At 36.1% G+C, this 23,931-nt stretch overlaps 4 protein-coding genes across 8 annotated transcripts in view; 3 read left to right on the forward strand and 1 right to left on the reverse strand.

The window, feature by feature from the left end:
• Window positions 1–70: 70 nt before the first annotated feature.
• On the forward strand, window positions 71–2,602 carry LOC117230463 (3-hydroxyisobutyryl-CoA hydrolase, mitochondrial). Of its 3 annotated transcripts, none has more exons than XM_033487947.1 (8): window positions 71–376; window positions 446–641; window positions 825–979; window positions 1,064–1,305; window positions 1,394–1,635; window positions 1,713–1,932; window positions 2,021–2,208; window positions 2,393–2,602. In XM_033487947.1, the coding sequence occupies exons 1-8, from the start codon at window positions 374–376 to the stop codon at window positions 2,521–2,523; spliced, it is 1,377 nt and encodes a 458-aa protein (XP_033343838.1). In that variant the 5' UTR covers window positions 71–373; the 3' UTR covers window positions 2,524–2,602. The 3 variants fall into 3 exon arrangements, with proteins under 3 accessions (XP_033343838.1, XP_033343839.1, XP_033343840.1); XM_033487948.1 differs by having other exon boundaries at window positions 73–376; window positions 446–533; window positions 2,393–2,534; XM_033487949.1 differs by having other exon boundaries at window positions 76–376; window positions 446–533; window positions 933–979; window positions 2,393–2,534.
• A 760-nt stretch (window positions 2,603–3,362) lies between these two features.
• Window positions 3,363–5,438, reverse strand: LOC117230466 (GTP-binding protein SAR1). Of its 3 annotated transcripts, none has more exons than XM_033487954.1 (6): window positions 5,297–5,438; window positions 4,787–4,883; window positions 4,428–4,547; window positions 4,089–4,154; window positions 3,763–3,998; window positions 3,363–3,697 (listed from the first exon to the last, which is right to left on the reverse strand). In XM_033487954.1, the coding sequence occupies exons 2-6, from the start codon at window positions 4,827–4,829 to the stop codon at window positions 3,581–3,583; spliced, it is 582 nt and encodes a 193-aa protein (XP_033343845.1). In that variant the 5' UTR covers window positions 4,830–4,883; window positions 5,297–5,438; the 3' UTR covers window positions 3,363–3,580. The 3 variants fall into 3 exon arrangements, with proteins under 3 accessions (XP_033343845.1, XP_033343843.1, XP_033343844.1); XM_033487952.1 differs by having other exon boundaries at window positions 5,161–5,438; XM_033487953.1 differs by having other exon boundaries at window positions 5,083–5,406.
• A 256-nt stretch (window positions 5,439–5,694) lies between these two features.
• Window positions 5,695–7,625, forward strand: LOC117230464 (50S ribosomal protein L1). The gene is made up of 8 exons (XM_033487950.1): window positions 5,695–5,833; window positions 6,027–6,225; window positions 6,304–6,508; window positions 6,607–6,789; window positions 6,864–6,978; window positions 7,059–7,177; window positions 7,252–7,349; window positions 7,445–7,625. The coding sequence occupies exons 1-8, from the start codon at window positions 5,824–5,826 to the stop codon at window positions 7,572–7,574; spliced, it is 1,059 nt and encodes a 352-aa protein (XP_033343841.1). The 5' UTR covers window positions 5,695–5,823; the 3' UTR covers window positions 7,575–7,625.
• A 459-nt stretch (window positions 7,626–8,084) lies between these two features.
• LOC117230454 (cadherin-99C) overlaps window positions 8,085–23,931 on the forward strand; it is a 76,385-nt gene continuing 60,538 nt past the window's right edge. The window contains exon 1 of the mRNA XM_033487932.1: window positions 8,085–8,718. Coding sequence (XP_033343823.1) covers window positions 8,716–8,718 — 3 coding nt within the window. The 5' untranslated portion in view covers window positions 8,085–8,715. The remainder of the gene's footprint in view (window positions 8,719–23,931) is intronic.

Consider the following 23,931-nt stretch of genomic DNA (forward strand, 5'->3'; position numbering starts at 1 on the left):
TAGTATAAATGATATATGTATATGTATTTTATATATATATTACAATGTAACGATATGATGTATTTTTAACGTAATATAACTTTCAATTTAACTACAATGTATAAATTATGTTTTATATGTTGTCAACGTATTTTACGCTTATTACATAATATCTCGAGTGATTTCAAAATGACAACTATCATTATGTTACGCGTATGGGTGAAAAAAAACAAGAATATCAACATACTAATTTAAAGATATTCCATAACCTGTGTGATTAAACATTTCTTAATGTACCTACTGGATATGTTTGTGCTGTAATATTTTACATTATTTGTACTAATATTTTGTATTTTATTATTAATTTGTACAAAATAGATAATAAACAGCCAAAATGGTAATCATTATTTATATATGATTTTACAGTAAAGCTACAACTAACATATATATACCTTTTTTTTGTTAGATAAAAAGTGGTACATTAAAACTAAATTGCATAGCTGGTAATTCAATTAATAAACTTAGGTATTTATCAGCACAAGGTTCTGGTACAGGTAAGGACATGGGTTTAAAATTTGACAATCACAATCCAAAGCCTATTATATTACCACCTGAAACAATGCCATCGACACCATATCCAACTCCTGTGGTAGAAATACCAGGTTTTTTAAAAAGAAATCTATTTTAACTATAATTATAATGAAAGATCAAGTCGTTATTAAATTCTACGTAATAGAAGTTTATTTAGTTGACAATACTTCTACGGTTGAAAATAGAATAGACGTATGAATTAAATATTGATAATAAATTAATTTATGAATTACATATATTATTACTCAACTTAGGCCCTATAGTTGAACCTACACTTCCTCAGTCGATACCTCAACCTCAACCTCAACCAGATTCTAAACCACCTACTGAAATTCCAATGCCTAATAAAACTACAATTGCAGCCAAGAAAGTACAACAAAACATAGAAGATGATGTCTTGTTTGAAGATGTATGTATATTTATAATTATAAAATAAACCAAGCAAGTGTAAAGATTAAATATTTATTATAAATATCTTTCACATTGAAATAAGGTGGGAAACAAAGGTGTTATCATATTAAATCGTCCAAAAGCACTGAATGCCTTAAATTTGTCAATGGTTGAAAAAATATACCCGGTACTTAAAAAATGGGAATCATCTAAAAGATTAGTAATAATAGAAGGTGCGGGAGAGAAAGCATTTTGTGCAGGTGGTGATGTGAAATCTATCGTTAATACATTAAGAGAAACTGAGAATAAAATCTTAGGTGAAACATTTTTCAGAAAGGAGTATACGTATGTTATAAAATAACTTAAACAATACATTCTCATATAAATTAATAAAATTATTTAAATAATTAAATTTTTCATTTGTTAAATATAGTTTAAATTACCTCATTGGTAGATATAAAATACCATATGTGGCTACAATAGATGGAATAACTATGGGTGGCGGTGTTGGATTATCTGTTCACGGTAAATATCGGATTGCAACAGAGAAAACATTATTTGCAATGCCAGAAACAGCAATTGGATTATTTCCTGATGTTGGTGGGACTTTTTTTTTACCTAGGTTGAAAGGTAAATTGGGTCTTTATCTTGGATTAACTGGAGATCGATTAAAAGGTATGAGAAATTATTAAATTTAGTAATTGGCATATTAACATTAAGAGCTTTCTCATAGCTGTGTATCATGTTGAAAGGCATTGATGTAGTACTTGCTGGCATTGCGACGCATTTCATTCCTTCCGAAAAGTTACCATATTTAAAACAAGATCTATTAACAACTGAACAATCTGATGTTAAGGAAGTCTTAAACAAGTATCAATGTATAAAATTCAATCAAGAATTCAGTTTAGCACCATATATGAATAAAATTGATACATATTTTGCTGCATCATCTGTAGAAGAAATAATACAAAGGTAAAATGATTCTAACAATGATTAAGCTATGTAGGATTGTAATTTATTACTTTAATATGTACTTAATGCTTATTTTATTTTAATGAAGATTAAAAGAGGATAATTCAGAATGGGCCAAAAATACATTGCAAATGTTATTAAAAGCATCTCCTACTTCTCTAAAAGTCACTATGCGTGCTATTCAAAGAGGGAGCACATTAAATCTGTCAGACTGTTTAAAAATGGAATATAGATTAGCGTGTACTGCTTTGAGCAGAACAAGCGATTTTTGTGAAGGTGCGTATAAGTGCATGTTTATTTATAAGTGTATACTCTTTCCTTCAAAACAATTGTACTTCGTGCAAATATATAAAGCCTATTTATATTATTATTATTATTAATATTATTATTATCATTATCATCATCGTCTTCATCATCATCATCATCATCATCATCATCATCATCCTCAATGTTATTACAGGTGTAAGAGCTCTTTTAATCGATAAAGATCAGAAACCAATATGGAATCCTAACAGTTTAAAAGAAGTAACGGATGCTTATGTAGATCAACAATTTACAAAACTTTTAGAAGAAAAAGAATTGCAGCTTTGAAACTGATCAGAATATTAAGGAAATGGCACAATAAATGAATATTATATAAAATATAACTCGCGCGCGCGTTCGCACGCACGCACGCGCGCGCGCGCGCGCGCGCACACACACACACACACACACACACAGACAGACAGACAGACAGACAGACACAAAGTACACATTATGTATGAAAAATAATGAACAAAATATATAAGTGTTTATAATTATTATGTTAATATATACAAATTTTATTTCCAAATCCTTTTCTAATTTTTTGTTAATCAAGTTTGCACAAACATTTATATAATTAAGGACAATTTGTGATTTTTTACAAGATTTTATTAATATCTCAAAAAATTGCTACCAAAATGTAACTACTACAATATTGATAGTTCTGTAATGAAACGTATGTGCTTCCACCCTTTTTATAATTCGTACTTGTATTTTATTTAAAAAAGAAAAAAAGAAAGTGATTTTTAAAAAGGAGAAATGACAGTGTATTAAGCAAGCAAGATGTATCACTTCCTGCTTTATTCATATCTTTACTTTTGAAGTAAAAAAGAAAAACCAAACCAAATACATTTACAACATTATAATTTTTAATTTTGAGAAATTTGCTTCAGATATTTTCAATGTAATTAGAACATTTACATTATAAAAAATAATTTTAAGAAACACTTAAAATCCTTAAATAGTTTATTATTTTATTTATCAAAATGTTTATATCATTTTTATTATGTCAAGTACTTCCATAATATAATTTGCAAAATGACAAAAATTCACAGAATTTGTATGGAATTAAAAAAATTTATATAGATTGTAGGCTCCATGTATTAAAATAAAAGAAATTAGTTCTATCACGTTTGTCATATTGTATTTTTGGATGTTTTTTTTAAAACTTATTTGCACTGTTCTGAATCTGTTTTATTGCAGTTTATATATTGATATTCCTTTCCTACTGCACAATTCACATAAAGGATAATACACTTCTGTAATAACATCCAATATGAATCAGAGGAAAGGGAAATGTAGTAAACTGCCACAAAAATCTGAGTATTTAAATCATTTTATGCATTCAGTCAATGTACTGAGCAAGCCAGCGAAAGCCTTCACCATACCCTTGTCTTTTCAGTACTGAACACATAAATAATTCCAGTGGACGACCAGATATTTCACTGCGAGAAATTTTTCCCTAGAATTTATATGTACATTATGGATTATATGATTATACATGTCAAACAAATTGTAACTATCTACCTTTCCTGTTGTTTGACCATACAGGTTGAAGTAATTTCTAAGTTCATCCTCTGATGCTGCACCTGGTTTATCGATTTTATTACCTAGCACTAAAACTGGACATGCACTAAGTTGTTCATCTGTTAAAAGTGCATCAAATTCAGCTTTTGATTCTGGTAACCGTGATGTGTCACTTGCATCAACAAGGAACACTATGGCATCCACTGCAGGAAAATAGTCTTTCCAGACTCTTCGAGCTATAAAGGAAGAATGTCTCGTTGTTTTAACAAAAATAATATTGTACAATTTAACTATAGCCAGCACTGAAACAAGTCAATTAATTATACCTTGAGGATGTCCTCCAAGATCGAATGTTGTGAACCTCATGTTTCCAATAGAAAGTTCTTCTGATGCTGAAGCATAAAAACATATGCGATACCATTATATAATGTACTATGAATAAATTTAATCACTGAATTGTAAAGTATAATTAAAAAATATTGAGACTGAATTGGCATAAATCAAAATTACTTAAAGATAAATATCTGGAATCAACTTTTTGTAAGAAATTTTTGTATTAAGCTATAAATTATATGTATATTAAGTAAAATTACATAAGAACAATTGTGTTGTATGTAAATTTTTAGATATACATGTATATATAAATTATCTTGAATATTGATTACTTGGATGCAATGTAGGCACATGTTGAGCTAATCGATCATCTTTTAGCATGTGAAGTAATGTAGTTTTGCCTGCATTATCTAAACCAAGAAACAAGAGTTTACCACTCTTCTTCCAAAGACCTAAAAATTCAAAGCAAAAATTATACACAATACACAAACAAAAATCAATGTTAAAGATATTTAACGATCTAACAAAATTTGTATGTTTTTTTATTAGGGAAAAGAAGAATATAATAAAGTCAATTCACATGCATCTTTAGCACGACTTTATAAATATAAATATAATACAAATGTATTATATACATAGATCAAGATATATATTAAAAATACATATACAAAATTATGGAAATTACACTCACCAAGATAATTCAAAACACCTGCAAACCAGTCCCAAATGAACATATTTGTAGATATGAATGAATGTCAGCTCTACTATATACTAACTATCGAATGACTCTGCAACAATGACGAGTTGACAAGATTATTATGTGTAAGTAATTGCGGTTATAATAGAAGCCACCTATTAGATTCATTACAGCCTTGATACAACTCAAGATATATCTAAATTATAAGAAAAGCTCTACTAAAGTATACAAGTATAAATAATAGTATCAACAACTGGTTATCTATGGTCAAACAAACATTAAATCATTACCGTTTATCACATCGAAATGAAGAATGGTATTTGGAATATAATCGGTGAACGATTACAGTTGAAATGCGATAGACTTACCAGATCTCGCCTACGAATAACAGTTTTATAATGTTTAGTTCACCACCACCAAATCGCAAAATTGCAAACGGGTCAGAAAAGCGTTCGCATGGTATAATTATGTAAAACTCGTTTCTTCGTCACTGGACTAACGTACCCTATATGAAATATATGAAGCTGCAAAAGACGGAGAAAAAGTGTTTTTCTTGCTATACAAAGCACAACTTTAACGAGCCTAGTTGGCTGGCAGTTGGCACTGATGACGTCTACTTCCGTCTGCCATATTGTCAAAATAGTGCTGTTTCATAAATGCACTAGATTAATTACTTTGAATTTTATTCCATTTTTCAAGTTATCATTTTGCATATGTATGATGACAAAAGTTATACCTGTTTAGTTTTTCTTAAACCAATTTACTATATTCTGTGATTGCAACGAAGCATTATGAAAACATTTTGACGTTACAGAAAGAAAGAAATAGAATTTTTATGTACAACGAGTATTTACATTATAGTTATAAAAGATATACAATGTATATAGTAACTTAAACAGGTTATCAACAATATCGTTTAGTTTTTATTATTTTATTTATATCGGGTGTTTAGAAACATAATATCCCTAGTATGTATTTTATTTGGTAATTGTCTTAACCTATTTAAGCTTGTTTTATGTACAATCACGACAATGTTAGCAAGTAAGTTATTTTTAATTTGTATATATTTTCAAAACATGGTTGTTTTAATAAACCTATATAATACATTTCACGAAGCGTATCAGAAAATTATATATGATACATAGAATTTTGTCTATAACCTGGAATGTACTTTTCGGATATGGATATATAGTTATTGGGTTTATTTTTGAATAATTTTAACTAATATTTGCAGGTTGGTTGATAAACAGTTTCCGTAGTACATATAACCATAATGCTGGATACAATATAGGTTCATACATGTTTATGCAAAGTCGCGATTATGCAGCTAGGAAAGGAACAAGAGAAAGGAGGAGGTTAAAGCTTAGAAAGAAGAAAGTTAAGGCAGTAGTTGAACAAGTGGGATTTATTCCACATAACCAGCGTAAGAAGAAGTTAGTAATTTGTAGTTTCGAGTTTATTGTCATAGTATATATTGTTACAATGTATAGAGTACCTTGATAATTTAACAGTACGAAGGTGGAAGTTTGTCCACTTACTACCATCAATGAAATTTGGAAATGGAAAGCAGTCGATGATGTGTACCTAGTAAAATACCATCAGCAGCCGGTGTATTCATTAAAAGAAGCTATAGAAAATCACCGTGAAACACATCATCCAACTATGTTTAATAAGCCTAATGCATTTGTTAACGCATTTATAGAATTAAATATGAGGGTAAAAAACGATGATTAATATTTTTATGTAGTTTTTATCATATGTCAAAGTAGACAAAGAATACTTTTCTAATAGAAGTGTTTTATAAAATATACTAGCGTGAGAAGAAGAATAGGTTTCTTGATAGATTTACGAGAATCATTAATACACCACATATATTTACTTATGGGGAAAATAAGAGAACGGTATTAGCCTTTTGCAAGAATCTCCAAGAACAGGAGGATGCTAAAAATGCTGGAGCTGACTTAGTCGCTGGTGTTGAACTGATAAAAAGGATTCAAGTAAGTTAAAGCATTACACAGTAATGGTATATAACATTGTAAAATATGTATAAATATAAATGTAATTATTACAGAATGGGACATTTGCTTTCAAAGAATATGATTGTATCGTAGCTCATGCTGATATTTTAACCGACTTGTTATTAGTTAGGGGCTTGCTAAAAAAGAGATTTCCAAATTTGAGAACAGGTAAATAAACATAGTCATTAAACATAAGGGCTTGTTTACAATTATTAAATTTTGAAATATCAATAACTTAAATATTTCAGGTACTTTGGGTAATAATATGAGTCAATTAGTTAGAAAGTACAAAGATGGGATCGCATACACTGCAGAGCCTCATAATTCTTTCAAAGAATATGGTCAAATTAACGTGACTTTTGGTTTGGTAAATTCTTAACGTATAACATTGTACAAAACTTGATAAAGAATATGTATTTAACCTGTTTGTTTAATTATTAGCTTAACATGAACACGCAGGAATTGGAAGAAAACTTTTCCTCGCTAATTAATGACGTTGAATCGATGAGACCAAAACGCGATGGATTATTTATCGAGAGGTACATATATGTATTTAAATTGGTAAATAATACACGAAACTTTCATGAGATAGCATGAGATAGCACAATAATGCAAACATTTAAAAACGTTGCAGAGTTCAAATTAGTAGTGAATTGTCTAAAGAATTGTTTAAAATTAACTATCAAGATTACCTTGCAACAAGTAATAAAGAGGAAACAAAAGAGCAAGAACAAGATGAAACAGCAATTATTACTACGAATTAATTGTTTGATGTACCGCAAATAAAATTATTCCTAACTATAAATTAAGCGTTATATTATTGTTGTTTACCTATTCCACAAATATATTATTTGTGTGTGTGCGCGTGTGTGCGCGCGCGTTTTTGTGTGTATGTACATACATACATACAACATGTGTATATATATATATATATATATGCCATTAATTGGTTGGTACAATTATTTTCTACGAAATGTAATATCATAAAATTTTCCATACATAGTGTACGTATGTAGGTATATGTACATGTCCCACATTATCTTACTTTACCGTGTTAAAATAAAAAGATTTGTTCAGAACATTCTACATACACGTATTTAAGAGTATATTAAGTCTTAATTGATACGAATATATCGAATACAACATATTAAGATTTGAGGTTTAAATATTTCGGGGATATAATATGATAATAGACTCTATTTATATATAAATATTCGTATATAAATATATTGATGTATGCAAGTAGAGAGCACGAATATGAAAGGATAAGACGAAGCGAAGTGAAGCAAAGGTAAAGAGAATGGAGAATGGTGAGCGATCGTGGTGGTGAATAGAGTGGAGGGGCAACGGCTTACCTACCTGCCCGGTTGAGAGCTCAGTCGGTGTCCGCCAGGTTGAAAATCCGTGACTTCTCCTCGTTTCGTACGTGACTTTTCCCATTTTTATTAAAACGGCGCGAGAAAAGTCGAAAAAAAAGATATGAAATACAGCGAAACATATAGAGCTGACAACTACTCTTTATTCAATGCTGGTTAAAACGTCCGTTGATGAAATTGACGATGAACATCAGATTTTCTTAAATTAGCAGAAAGTCAGGAAGACGTTAGACAAGGCTTTTTCTGTGCAAACTCGATTACAGTGGATGTGAGTGCGCGCTTCGATACATGCGCGATCCCACGCGTGTCGCAAACAACGTGTGTGTGTGTTTACATATGGTGATCTGTGTCGACTGTGTAACAACCAACAAGCAAGAATCGTGATTTTGGATTGCAGCAAATTCGTCGACGACCGATTAGTGTTACCGGCTATTTTATAGACATGCTTGGGTTCGACAGCAGACAGTAACACTAGGTGACACACCGGCGTATATAACACACGCATGAGCATACACTAGCGCACACAGTTATGGTAAGTACATATATATACTACTTATGAGAATGTGTCCAGTTGTCCAAGTACTGAAACTCTGTTCGACGTGATAGACGTTGTAGTATAAAATCATTGTTTCATTGAAATATCTAATTTAATAAATTTTATTATTTATGTTTAATAACGCATTTAGCCGATTGTAAGAATCATGCATATATTATATATAATTTATTTTCAAAACTATATATTTTATTCATTTTACGTATATTACGCCTGAAAAGAGAAAAATGCTTTATTCTATACATAGCAGATGGTAGCAGCGTGCATTTGAAATGCGTTTTTTGTTTAGCTTTACAATAGGAAAGAAGAGGGAGGGAGAAGATTAAATAGAGTGAAATACAAAGAAATTGATATTTTTCTATAAAATGTATCATTCTAAACTGAAATTGTATTATGTGTGTGTGTGTGTGTGTGTGTTTGTGTGTGTTAAATTGCAAAGTTGAAGCTACAATTCGGTGGTACGACTTTATCCGAGATGTATCGAAAAATAGTTAAATTTACGCATTGTTGTATCGAAAATAAAAAAAGGGAACTCGTGTATATTCAGGTATAAAATCGCATCGTTCACATGCTCTTTTTTCACTTATCATAGGTAACGTGTTAAAATTGACGCAAAGAATAAAAAGAAGTTGTGAGCGAGTTGGAATATTGAAGCTGGTGTAATGGAATATTTGAATTGAGATAGTTAAATCGTGAAAAATCCAATAGATTCATTGAATCGTACTTACGTTATCCTATCGTCGATAGTTGGCGCTGTGTACCAAACGTTTGATCGCTTTCGAAATAAAGTCTAAAGAAAAGAAGAAGAAGGTAATTAAATATTTTTGTTGCGATATGTATTCATCATCTGTCGTACATTTTACGACTCGAATCGTTGCGAATTCCTTATCGTTTGAGATTTGATGAAACCGGTTGTATCAAATGTAAGTAGCGATTATTACAATCAAATTTGTGACATGCATCGAGTTTAATTATAAGAGGTATAGAAGTGTTTGGTACAAATCAAGTATTTCATCAACTGTGAAATTGAATCGAATCCGGCAGGTGAAAGCGTTTTGTTGCTACGTGGAATCGAAGCATATTACGAAGAAGTAAATGCACGTATGTCGAATCCTTGTATGCACAAGGATTGTATGTACATGCCAACACGTGCTACTCGATGGGGATAAAGATAACAAGTCAGAAGCAACAATCGTTCATTCACGTTGCTGGTAATGACAGGATTGCGAACACGTTCACTCTTTGATTAACGTTTTATTTTATTATGACGTTTGGTTAAACAGTATCGATAAATTGTTTTTTTTATCGTGAACACGGAAAGGTTAAATATCAGTATGAAATCGATCATTTCCAAGATCCAACTTTTAGACTCTTAAGTTTATTAGTATAGGTATAAGTTTATAAGTTTGTTAGTCTAAAGATAAAAAAATAATCTCGACGAGTGTTTAGAGTATATTAAGTGACTTTTTAACATCACACAAAGTCTTTACGACTCTATAAAAAGATCTATCGTCTTCGTATAAATAATCTCTTGAGTTTTTCTTTAATCATTTATCGAGGCTAAATTGTAACACTTTGTTCACATAACAGTATCCAACATCGATATTGTCACGATTCAACGACAGTTTGTACCGATATTATGAAATTGTTCTTTTCTATACGCGTATTCTTAACGAGTTGTTCGGTTAGTCATGCGTGTAGATTGCTGCAAAACTTCTACAAGCTAATGCAAATGATACCTTTAGGGCTACGTAGGTATCTTTGGTTTGACGTTTCCTTTTCCTGTCTCCACCGACGCGCGGTTGTACCTACTCTAATTGCAACGTAATTATGCAATGCGAAAGAATTCCCTCTGTACTCTGTAGTCTGTGACCTGTAGTCCCTGTAAACATTTGATTCCACGCATCGTGATGCCTATAAAAAGTTACTAATTAATATTATTGTGATACGCACCGAGTAATTATGTTAAACCGCAAACTCTATTCTTCCGCCTGTCTTGACAATCATAATAAATATTGTTTCATCGTGCTGTTGGCGTATCATGAACGTATCTAGACGAGATACAGCAGCGTGGTTTGATCGTTCAATGGCAGACGGTGGCTTCTTACTCTTTTTCCTCTTAATCCACCTTTGAACTCGATTTTCTTTTTTTCTTTTTTCACTCTGGGAAAGTTAGGAGGCAGCGCAAATTCCCTCGAGTTCCAAGACTCATTCAGTCCCCAAAGCGATTCGCAAACCTCGTATCGGAAATCTCTTATCTCTGTAAATCTGAGAACAATCTGCACACATAACGAAAGACGCTTAAGTGGAAATTCTGGTACTTACCCTCCAATTAAATAACATTTCCTTTATCCATACAACGATAATTCGCTTATAATTTTTAGGCTACTATTTTTCCGTAAATACATGACTAGAGACATGTGTAGATCTACATAGAAGTATTCTATGCGGCGGTACAATTAAGTAGATAGTGCGCGAGAATTGTGCGAGTGATTTTATCCGATTGTATCTTAATCAATATTTCTGTAATTTACCTTGTTCCGCATCGCGGTTATCTGCTTTTCCGCGTATACCTGTATCTATTCTATCTATTCGCCGTTCCTTACATTGCTGCAAGTAACAAGAAGCGAGAGGATAATAATCCCGATCTGACTTTCTATCAATGTGATCTTCATCCGAACAGCCAACCTGTAACAGAATGTCCGTACGTGATCGTGATAGCGGCATATGTGTGTGATTTACTTTCGTTACCGTTACCTGGCATAGTTACGAACCTTCTAAGATGTACGTATTACGTCCCGAGTAGTTGAAATATCTGGTCTTTTCGTTGAACGAGTAATAGAAAGAAAAGTTGGAAATAACCACGATCGATCGGACAAAGGGGGAAAAGGAGAAGAAAAGCTGGACGATATACGTATAATTCGCGTTAAGATATAACATGTTAAACCAAAAGAGGGACAAAAGTGCAAGGGGTTAACGTCGATCGCGACAAGTTTTTCTCCGATCGACAGTCTCTGATAGAAAACCTGCCTATCCACTTTGCCATTGGTTTCAGACGTCTCCTGTGGTCAACTTCTAAGTGGATTCGCGTGTACTTGTGATTCTTTCGGTTAAATCATGTGGCACGCACGATCTCGAAATCATCGGCCATGGCAGTGTTTTATCGTTGTTTCTTAAGAAAGAACTTTGCTCGATTGTCGTGGAAATTGATAAAACGTAGTAGGTGGAAAGGGAACGCGTAAAAGGGATCAACAGGTATCGGCCTTGGAAAAATGACAGATACGAAATGGTTATCGTATTAGAGTCGACCGGTTTTTCTTGTTGCCGACTTCCTTCGTGCGACATATACTGTTTCCTCCGATTCGACGACGAGTGACACTCCCAATTTGTTATCCGAATCCTTTTAAAAGCAAGATTTTTTTGTTTTTTTTTTATTTGGTAGACTATTTACAATCGATTCTCGTTGAGAATTATAAGTAAATACTTTTGACGTGGTACTGTAATTTGGATTATAAGAGTTTATAGTATGTTTGATTCTAGTCGAATCTAATGCTTCGATCTAAAGGGTATTGTCTTTTTAATCTGCGGATCTGGTCCGTTGTGTCAAGCAATTGGATAACTAATGGGTTTTGGCGGTTGTTAACTCTTATATTATATCTGTTTCTGAACTTGGATGTTTCTTCTTTAACTGTGGGTATCTTAAGGTCACGATGTATTGTTTCGTTGGTAACATACCAAGGATCTATTAGCATCTATTAAGGATCTTGGAGTTTTTGATTGGAATCGTAATTAAAAGCAAGATGGCAGACCAAAGTGTACAACTTTCCGTAAAGCGTGCTCATGTACTTATAAAATACAAACTTTAGGTATCAATGAAGTCGAACGAGATGCGAGGATATGGAACGTGATAATGGGCATACGCTTGAAAATAATTGTTCGCTTTCGTAATTTTCTTTGTTTTTTTTTTTTTTTGTCGTAATTTATAACGTTTTTGATGAAGGTATTTAGTTTGCATGTAAACGTTTCGGAGAAAATGCTAGAAAAACTGGTCTGTTGAACCAGAGAAAGCGAAAGCTGAGTGCTACTAGTTCTATCGGTATGTTTTTATATTTTGTCTGCTCGATTATTACATAAGACCGTTACCACGGACGCGTACAAGTACGATTGGTAAATGTAAATTCGGCCGGATCACCAAAACGAATCGATTGAATTATTATGATTATAAAATGTCAGGAGTCGCATACACCTATCCCATAATTGGATAACGCGAAAGTCGTAGATATTCGGTCGTAAGTTGTACCTGTGTTTCGACGAAACGTTCGTTTCACTAGGAAAGCTGTTATTAGAAAATCGAATACGCGGAATTGTACAACGCAAATCGATTTTAAGGTCGTTGCCGTATAAAAAAACTTGGATTACATTCGAGATTTCAAGGAAAATCAATCGAAACGAAGTTGCGCGAGAATTCGAATGTTTCGACTATTTATATATTCGACTATAACGTTTCTATAACGTCGACTATAACGGTCATTAAAGTGGAACTAAATAAAGAATTACAGAGACGCCGAACGACGAATGTGTTGCAGGCGAGTATACGTACGAATTCGATGCATAGGATAGATAAAGAGACGAGTAGAATACGCACGTAGCTGTAACAAAAGAGCGAATTCTCATAGAGATTGAATTAATTTGGTAGGTACATGGCTTTTTCCCACGTCTCAGACATACTGTTTTCGCGTGTTGGAAAACGTGTGACAGCGATCGCTGAATCTTAGATGCACCACCGAGATAAACGTGGTCTTCCTGCTTCTTAACAAACTCGGCGTTAACAGCTGTCTGGAATCAGGACGTAAATGCAGATATAAACGCTACTTGTGTAAATTTTCCATCGTACATAGGTTTCTTGAAAATCGTCGTTATTAAACGTGTTATTCTTTGTAATATTGACACGATTACGCGACACGATATAACTTTGGCGAAATTATTGTCACGTTATACGTTGCTTCGATCTTAACGTATTCGGCATCGCAGTCTTTCGCCGATATTCTGCTTTTTTCGAAACGTTCGAACGTATCGCTGTTATTACTTAATCGACTAAATCGTCCGTGTATTTCTGCATATTCGATTATTTGGACGTTGAACGACGGTCGATACAGTACTCGATAGCTTCGTGAGTCATCGTTGTGTATCGTTTCACGGTACAATTTCGTGCCATGGAAATCCAGTTTCGACTTGATTGTTTTTTTTTTTTTTTTTATTCCAATAAGAAAATTCTATAACGAGCGTATCGCCACTCTATAACCAGCGTTACCAAGAAAATTTCATGGATCGCTTGCAATTTCTCTTGGATCTTTGGATCATCGTGTGAAGTCGTAAATGATCACGAATGATCTACTGTGGCAACGAACGCAGTTTTACGCTTAGCTTCGGGAGTCGTTTCACTCGACGCGGCTTGGCACGAGATTTTACTCTGTTTAGATTTTAGATCATGCATCACCTTCTTCTTCTCATCAACGTTAATTAGCGGTGCAAAGACAATGTACCGCAATATCCTCTCGCATGAGATATTCTAACATAAAAGTTGGATATTGTTAGAATGCGTGTTTGCACACCCACAGATACGACATTTAGCTAGTCTACGTGTATCCATCGTTTCAAGTTAATTGCCGTCTCTTGTTCTAATTTAGCAGAACCGAATATCGTATATAATTACGTAAGCGTGTCTTTCTTCTTTAAACTAATTCTGTTTTTTCAGATACTTTACTGTAACTGCTGAAACTGGGAATACGCGTGTATAAATGTTGTATTATTAACTTATCAAAGACCATGTGAATATACGTAGAACGTAGAATGATGTTGACCGATGATCAAACTATAAGCGTTTCTCTTACGAATGCATGCTACCGTTCTTTTATTCTTTTTGAACGCGTCTCTTGTATCGACAAGTAGCTATTTCGAATTCGTTGAGAACGATTTCGATTTCGCGAATTTTCATATCGCTGCTATACCTGATTGCTGTTCCAAATGAAAATATAGATACGAGTTGCATAATTTTTGGCGGAATGCGAACGACGCGAGCGCGTCCATGAGCCTTGATGACTAGGAGCCAAATATAATCGTGTACACGCGTTTCAACGTACGGAAAGAAACGGATTATACGAACGAATGTACAATGTACAGTTAGACGAATTGGCCAAGTCGAAGAAGAGGTATCGCGAGCCGTAAGGAGGCAAAAGGGGAAGAGGAAGAGGGGCGAACGTTGGCGTGGAAAGGAGGCCATGGCACCGTGGTGACTTGACCGTCGTCACCGTTATATCTGCGCTTACTGCGAACCACCTCGGTTCACCTTGATTTACGACTAGTTTCGACGTTACGTTTGACCTCTGCATCCACCTGTTCCGAGTGAACACAGCAGTGCATAGACATAGCAGACCCCGGGCAACAGGTATTAGCCGAATAGGACACGCGGAGAATAAATTAGGACAGCGTTGATACTCCAATCGCGAAGACAGATTGCTGTAACGTGATGTTGAAAACACACCTTTTTCGTAGAAAGAAACTATTTCTTCGAAGCGAAATCGTCGAATCGAAATACGTTTACGTGAAAGAGGAGAGAATGCAGGATGAAATATGGAACATTAAACGCAGTCGGAGAATGTTGAAAACTTTGTAGATACGTACACATAGATAAGTTTGAGATTAGGCGATCTTTCGATGCAAAGTCTTGCAAAATTGAACGATCAAAAGTTGCGAACCTTCCTGCCTATCGTGTTTTTCATGGTTCTTGTTCGCTCCTGTAAGCGTCCTTCGAAGGTGCGAAGCAAAGCGTGTTTCGATCGTTTTTTTAGCTTGTCTGATTGGTCGCCCCTTGTATCGCGTCGCGTCATATCATGGCGAACAACGAAATAAGTCGCTGTAATGAATTCTCGGTGGCTAAAATATCTCTACGGAACGAATGTCGCGTCGCAAACGGCGACAGCAGTCGTGTATTATTTATATAGGAACGATGATTGGAAAGCGAATACGGAACGAAAACGCAAACGATCGATTTGGCAAATTACTTCGTACAGATCGATGGTTCCTTAATTAAACGGCAGGAGAGTCTTTCTCGATCGGTTGTTTCGCTATGATCTTCTCTATTGCATTTACTATGTAGTTTCGAAGGAATGCGATCGTTCGTAGATTTATTTTCTAATTTCTAGTACGCTCGGTTTCGGAGAAATTGCGCGATCGCAATTCCCGTGATCGTTCGTTTCTGATTTTCATTTTTCCCCGTGTTCTCGTTCCTCCTTTTCATCGCGATCAAACGAAAAATGATGTATGGAGTAGTATTTGCAAGTAATAATAACGAACAAACACCAGAGCATGATATATGCAGCGGGATTTCGTTTATCTGTACTCAATTAATCAGAACGAATCCCTGTCCGACGTTTGATTTACCGAACTTACCGCTCAGCTCCTCTTACGCCAGACGTTCCACTTAACCGTATGCAAGTACAGAGTACGTGTATCGCGATACGTACTATTCGATTAATTTTTTACGTAATTAGATCGAGCGGTTATTTGCCTTGATATAAATTATGGAATAGAGAAGAAATCATTCGCCGAGTATCGTCGAATTATAACCTTTGAAATTTCTTACTTCTGAAACTTGATTATATCTTAGGAACGTTTATATCGAGCCGTGGAGCCGTCTCTCACAACACAATGCCGTTCAATCCGCTTTCCCCACTCTATGGCCAGATGGCCAGATCTCCCAAATTGTTATTTCGTTAAACGTAGTGCTACTATCTATTTCAAATAAACGGATCAACGACATCGATGATAGCTTTTTATCTATTCTTTTATAGCTTTTATTAGCTTGCTGTGGAAAGCGAATGTACGTCTTCCTTTATAACCCCATAGATTTCCTGCAATTCGTCCTCCTGGTAGACGTTCGGTAGGTTGCTGCATCGGTTCAGAGTACAACGTCGGGCTAATTGTTTACCTGATCCTCTAGAACTGTAGGAAATGCCGTCGCTAATACATACTATTCGTATACTTTCGTACACTAAACGTATAAAACGAAGAATTTTGAGTAGGCCGGTGTTTGAAAATTTATCGACTTGCATCGGAGAAGTTCAAACATTATTCTCATATGCGTAATTCTTTGTCGTTGTGTAATTCGATAAAATTGAAGAAAAAGAATTTTCGCAACAAAAAATATCTGTTCGCTTAACTCGATTAGATTAAGATTAGATAAAGATGGCGATAAACTGACTACGATGCGTTAATTAAGTTTTTAAGAAAACAGAGTCTAAATTGGAAATTATAAGAATAGTATTGGACACTGCATTCGCTGAAACGTTTGTCAATCAGTATGGACCGATCATAAAACAGTCGGAACAAATTGAAAGGTATACGCTTGCTTCTAAACTCGTTTCTGTATGTTACGGAATGTCTTCCAGATCGAGTCACCAATTTACGTATTCCTTTCTTTAGAGGGGCGCGGTGCTTTTAACCATGCTGCTGGCTACTGACCGTGCCCATTGATCGTGATTGTGAGATACACAGGTTGTAGAGTGGGTAGCCAGATGCAGGACACGAGCAAGGGATAAGATGGGAAGAGGCTAGATTATAGTCGGGCGCGGAGAAAAACGAAGGTGAAGGTAAAGATGCGCGAAGCCAGAAGTCGAGTCGAAATTCCTGTGTGAAAAGGAATCACGATCAAAAGAACGTACACGAAAGGTTCCAAAGGGAATGAATTCTTCAAGATTCTCGTTGACGACTTTTCATACGTAGTATGAAATTCGCCGATCAAGTCGAAATTTTGTCCAAGCTTTTCGAAAAACGGCGAAAATGGCGAATGTTATCGTCGGAATACTGTAATAATCGTACGCGAAAACATTTTACGCGAGTATAAAATGTTTGGATAATTTCAATGGGACTTTCGCTTTAAGATCGATCGCCAATAGCTGAGAAAAGTTAGGGAATTGGCAAGAAAATTATGTATACCGTCTATCGAACATATTTCGCTAATCGAAGATAGATTCGGTTGTATGTCAGTTTTTATTAAAAACGAAAGTATATTTTATTAAAAGTTTAATAAATCATATATCTATCTATAATAATAAATTATGTATTTTATTAAAAGCGAAGATATATTTTACGTTCTACTAAATAATAATCTCAGAATTAACGCGTAAAACACATAGGTATATGATAGATAATGTAAAATATAAATGTAATAGATGCGTAGTAAAGAATTCTCTTTCTCTTAAATTCTCTTAAATTCTCTTAAATTTCTTAAAGTTATAATCTTCTGTTCTTCTTTTGTTATAATATCTTACCTCGTACCTATGTAAGCATTAATTAATTTCGTAATATCTTCCAAGTGTTTCTCGCGTAAGAAAGACACAGAATTGTGGCTTCCTACCTAAGGTTCACAGTTCCGTGTCGAACGGTGCGCGATCAACTCGTATTTCCAACCACGATCACCTAAATGTTTAATCATCGGACAGGAAAAGAAATTTACCCGTATCGTGTGTCTCATAGATATATCGAATTACAATTATCGCACGGAGTTTGAAAGAAGGGGCCAAGTTGCTTGTTACTTGTTACGAGTCCGCGATACCCCTGACTCTTGTCACCTCCACTTTCAGTAGTTAAAAACCTAAAATACAGGTCAGATCCATGATCCGTAGTAGCACCGTCTTGTAGCTGCTGCGTTGTTCGTACAGCCGGCGTCGTCGTTACGGCAATTCTACGCGAACTTTCAACCACGAACGCTTCTTAAGCAATTTTTCTGATTACTTAGAAAGCTGGACGTGGCACCTTGGACGTGGAAGATCTTTTAATACCTCGTTTTTAAAATCTTTTTCTGTATGCGTAAGCGCGTAACCGTCGCTCGGCCTACCTCAGTTTCCAAAATACTCGCAAAAACCTGTCGATACCAGCACAGTGAATTCTGCCTATAATTGTGCGTCCGTGACTGCGTTCGTATGGGTCATTATTGGTTGCCGATCGCCTCCTCACCCTAGCCGGATAAAATGCCAAACCTATATGTTTATAAAGTATAAGTAAAAGATAAGAATTAGGTTAGCTGGAATGGCCGTTTTTGCGAATATCTCGCAAACTAATGGCGATATGGATAGCGATATGGACAGATTCGATCGATATGGACAGATCGAGATATCGATAATCGTCGGTTTGTTATAATATCGATTACGCTAACAATCAATTCCATTGGCGCGTGAGGATATCTACACTTGTCCCGGACTACGAATATTTATGCTATCCGACTTGAAATAAACATATAGTACGCACATTTTACGCGTCATTTTATTTTTCTCTTAGAAAAAGTTCTCGTTCGTTATACGATCCGTTAAATTAGAAATTTAAATTACACAGTACCGTACTATCAGTCGTTACACTTTTAACGAATATGCACCGATTTCTCATTATAGCTAATTGATTTCGTCTTACGCAAAACTGACGCAACTAGCCTAGCTTGCTCTTTACTCGAGCCGAGCAATTAAAACCTCTCGTTAAACCTGATTGTGCAAATGACAGTTAGCCATCGTTAATTTCGTTTTCCTTTCGATCCACTCGTTACTCGTTTCGCGAGCATACGGCCTGACCCCATTATCTTTTCAACGGATGAAACGGCTCTTTCTACGAAAGGATCGTTTGCCCGTGGCATCGAGATCGGCGACGATCGAAATAAGCGGTACGTAAAGTTTCAATGATTTCGTCTGGTCCGATTTTTGTACATTTTCTTAATTAACGAGTTAATTAGCGAGTGTCGCTATTTTCGTAACGTGGCCAGAACCGTGGAGAACTGCCGATATACGATACAGTTGGATGCCTGGAAGCTTACTTGTAATTAACTTTCGATTGTTCGAAGGTGTATATAATATCGCCGGGTTATCGTAACGTCAACAAATATTTACAACCGACTCGGGAAACCTGAACCGCTTTGCATACGACACCAACTGTCAAAACAAAGGAATATGAATTCTTCACGTAGGCATAAGACGAGCAAACATCTAGAAGGGCTGGGTCTTGATCGAGGCTTCAGTCTTTCGGTAACGGTCTAATCGTAAACTTGTACTCTTATTATAGAATAAAGGTATCTCGAACTCTGGTTCATTTTTTTTATTATTATTTTTCCTCTCATTTTTACGCGACATTATCGACGACAGTTGAACGTTAAAAGGTAAATCGGTGGTGGTTTTTAAATTGTCGATGTATAGCATATACGTATGTAGTGTGCAGGGTTATCTTTTAACAATGGCTGTTGGCAACGAGCTTGAGCGGATATCCTGGGGAGCAGCGAGGAAAATATCTTTCTTACGGATGGATGCATTCATCAACCGAATTACCTTGAGAATGCAATTAGCTTTCGGGCACCACCGAACCATCTTTCACTGTATGTAGATACGTTCGTACGGATCGATGTAGCGACGATGTTGTCACGTAATTTTTGGGGTTAGTTGATGAAAATAAAAAGTAGCTGAGCCGTAACACAACCATTAATTTTGTTTTAATTAAACTTTATTATGAATTCAGCAATCACAATGTAACACACACTGAATTAACATAAATCACAATTCACTCCAACCACGTTATGTAAGACTTAGTTACAACGATACGTTAAGTACGCGACTGTTATAAGGGTAGAGACCGGTATAGATACGTTGACTATTCTAAGGATACAGAATAAGCGAGTCTTTCTGGCGATAGCATGTCTGAGGAAGGCTAGGGGGGTGGGTGTGTCTAAGGACACGGGACTATCGGATTTGTCGATGACAATTTTGGTTAAGGAAGCGAGGGCAGTAAACACCGTCTCCGATTGGATAATAAGACGGTTGGTGGACTAGGAAGGGTTTTAGCCGTCCTCGCGAGAAAGTTGCTAACGGAAGATACCAGATGCGAAGAAAACCAACTTTCTAAGCTAACACGTGGTAGACAATAAACGTAAAGGGAAATCTAAAACAGGAAATACTCGCTTGGTCCGAAGGACCTTAACTATGAAAATGCCAAGATCCCTGGTGGGTACTTAAGACTATCGAGGGTGCGCACCAAGAATGTGCAGACATCTGGGTGCCATCCTGTCCGCGGTGTGTGGCCTGGTCTCTGATGTGAATTGACGTTACAATGTCAATACCGCGAGGTGAATGTGAATTCCTTTGCAGCGACTCGTGATAAATGTCAAGTAGAGCTGCCGTGTCGTTTCTGCCGCGGTTTTACAGATTTCTCTAAGTAATTGTTATTAGCTCCTATATCGAGTGCATATTATACGGTAGTAGCCATTTTTTTTTTTTTTTTTGGTTATCGCGCTATTCTCACAGGACATTAACGTAATGTTCAAAGTACGTAATCGGTATTGCAAGCGTTCGAACATTTTCTGCGCCGCTCTTCCGAATCGCATTCCTTTTTCGTTCGTTCAGTGTCGCTTGTTAAGCTGATCTTTCCCTTATGTTAACCGATTTGCCAGTTTGGACACGTCAGCGCTATTATCATCGCATCAGTTTCGCATCGATGCGAAATTGGCTTGCATTATCGTTTAACTCGTTCCATTTAACAAAATCGAGCAATTTGCACCAGATGTTGACACGGTGATTGTTGTGATTTTCGATCTAGATCCTTCGGATTCTGTTCGGGTTATCGGCGTAACTGCGACGGCGTGGCGTAATAATGGAGTACGTGATTTCTCCACTAGACTCTTTCCTTTCGTCCCACGGTTCTTTCCTTTAATTGTATCGGAAACTTGCTGGTGGAGCAACTCTCCTCTGCTCTTTCCGATGTAAAATTAAATCTTATCCGTGCTATCAACGACATACCGATCCGAACCAAGTACCGATTCTTGATCTCATTGTTTCCGATAGAGCGTGCATGTTGATCTTATAGGTCTTATTATCATAATGTTACATCCCCGTTAAGGTAATTAAGCTGTTGTTGTTACGATACATTGTTAGAACGCAAATACGAATGAATCGTGATGCGAACGTCGTGCTGTTCATCGTGTCGTGCTACACATTTATGCGATTCGATAAAACTTAAAGATTGATTGCGAAATGATTAGACGAGCTAGTAAAAACGGTGTACTAACGACAATTTCCAAGGAAGGTAGTGCTCGTTAATGGGAGAAAATATTCGCACGAATGAAAATTATAAGTCCGCTAACGAGTTGGCAATTTGTTAATTACGACGATCGGATAAAACGCTCGACACGTTTGGATTTTACGATTTACTTTTACGCTGGAACATGGTAGTACGTTATGATTAGTTGTAGCAAAGTTTCAGAAAATTTGGCGTTCAAAGTAGATGATAAATAACAATTACTATCGATGTTACGTATTTGTTATTTGATCTTTTATTTCATTTTATTTTAAGCGAATAATTTAGGATATCGATGTACGAATTTCGAATTGAAATATTACGAGACGATCGTTGTCTCATACCTAATTTCCAAGAGTTGCGTGTAAATCCATCCGATATCCAAAGTTACAGGAACTATAAGCTACGAAAGACGTTACGTCGTGTAACAGGATTGTCCAAAGATCGATCGTATTCGCGAAACTATGTACACCAAGCATCGTATCTCAATCGATAACGTGTCTATGATAATGTGCTGCGGAATTGAAACTGCGTCCTGCGGAATTTAAGCGAACCGGATAGAATACAGCCGCGTTGCGTTTAATTGTACGCCTTTGGTACGTGTGCTTCGCGTGTTCGTCATTAATATACGACGATTAATCTGTTGAATTAATCTGTGCGATGCATCACGCTGAAGGAGGATCAGTTCAGGATGTTATTAAAGCTAGGTTGCGTTAATTAGAAGTAACATGGAATTGGCGGGGAACTAGAACGCGATGTGTATAAAGGGTAAGATAGATAAATAAATGTACATATAGATGGGGGGGGGGAGAGAGAGAGAGATTCGATCATCCGGTGAAATTTAACCGATACGTTTCGTAAAAACGAAACCAGCAGCAGATTATCTGTGCGTATTCACGATCTGCGTTTCAATTACCTCGATACGGAGACCCGCTTGCAATCAAGTTACGAAGTCACCCGGTGCATCTCATCCACGTGACTTATATAACGCATGCTCTCCTCGAAAACTCGTCTCGGTGTAAAAACTCGGGCGTTACGAGTTAATTGCGACTCCTTTCGGCAATTGCATTCGGTTGTGAGAATATTTCGACGTTCACACGGATACGCCTTGAACGCGTTGCGTCATTGGGTGGGAACGATGATGCGAGACAACGAGGACAATGCGAAGTAACTGCGAGAACCGAGAGACTGTTTTACGAGGGCGATTATTTTCGTGACAGTGATCTGTTTCGACCGCGTTCGTTTTAACAGAGGAAGGAACGTCAGTTGTGACTGTCTTTCGATGCTTTGACTCGGTTCATTTTCGGTGGGTGTCGCGCACCGATTATACGAAATAGCCATTTGCACGTGGACTCGTTCACGTACCGCAAAAAGGATGCCCGTTGCAGTTCTCGCGCACGGACAATGCCGTTCCATTATTTCTGCGTTCGAGAGCCACGCGAATATGTACCATTGTAACCATGATGGAGTAAACGCGGGATGAATGGTAGCGAGATTGTACGATAGGCGCACGAGGTTGTCCGATGATACCGTTGTTTACGCGCGGGGGACAATAAGCAGGTTAGAATAGACGATGACTTATTCCGCGGTCAGGAGACAAGATGCGAATCGCGTAGCTCGTCTTTTTGACGTATGTAAATGATGTTTCTTTTGCCGTCAGCTTTTCTCTCCTCTTGGCGGACGTTAGCTTCATTGGTATATACGAATATTTATCGATTTACTGGCATTGAAAGACGCTAAAGCATTTTAATATCGTAATAAGTTCAAAGGCTAGATGGATAGCATCTCTAATTCGAAATGTTTTGACCAATCGAATACGCAAATAGCGATCGCGGGTCTTGTGTGAATTAATTGTGCGTGGATCCTCCGTCCACGTCTACGACTTTACGTCTACGTTAAACAGCGTCGCGCGTTAACACGTGCTCGGAATGTAGACGAGTCTCGCGTGGATACAAGGTGTACGATCGGTCCGTGTGATTCCAGCACAACTGCAATCGGAGTTCCGTTCTTCTGTACGGAAGAACGGCAGGTCCTTCGGCTTGGTCGATGCCGATCTTGTCGACTTGGACGGTATTACAAGAGGAGAATTAA

This window comes from Bombus vosnesenskii, unplaced genomic scaffold (assembly GCF_011952255.1).
Source record: "Bombus vosnesenskii isolate JDL3184/JDL3185 unplaced genomic scaffold, Bvos_JDL3184-5_v1.1 scf7180000013267, whole genome shotgun sequence".
Taxonomy (NCBI): Eukaryota; Metazoa; Arthropoda; class Insecta; order Hymenoptera; family Apidae; genus Bombus; species Bombus vosnesenskii.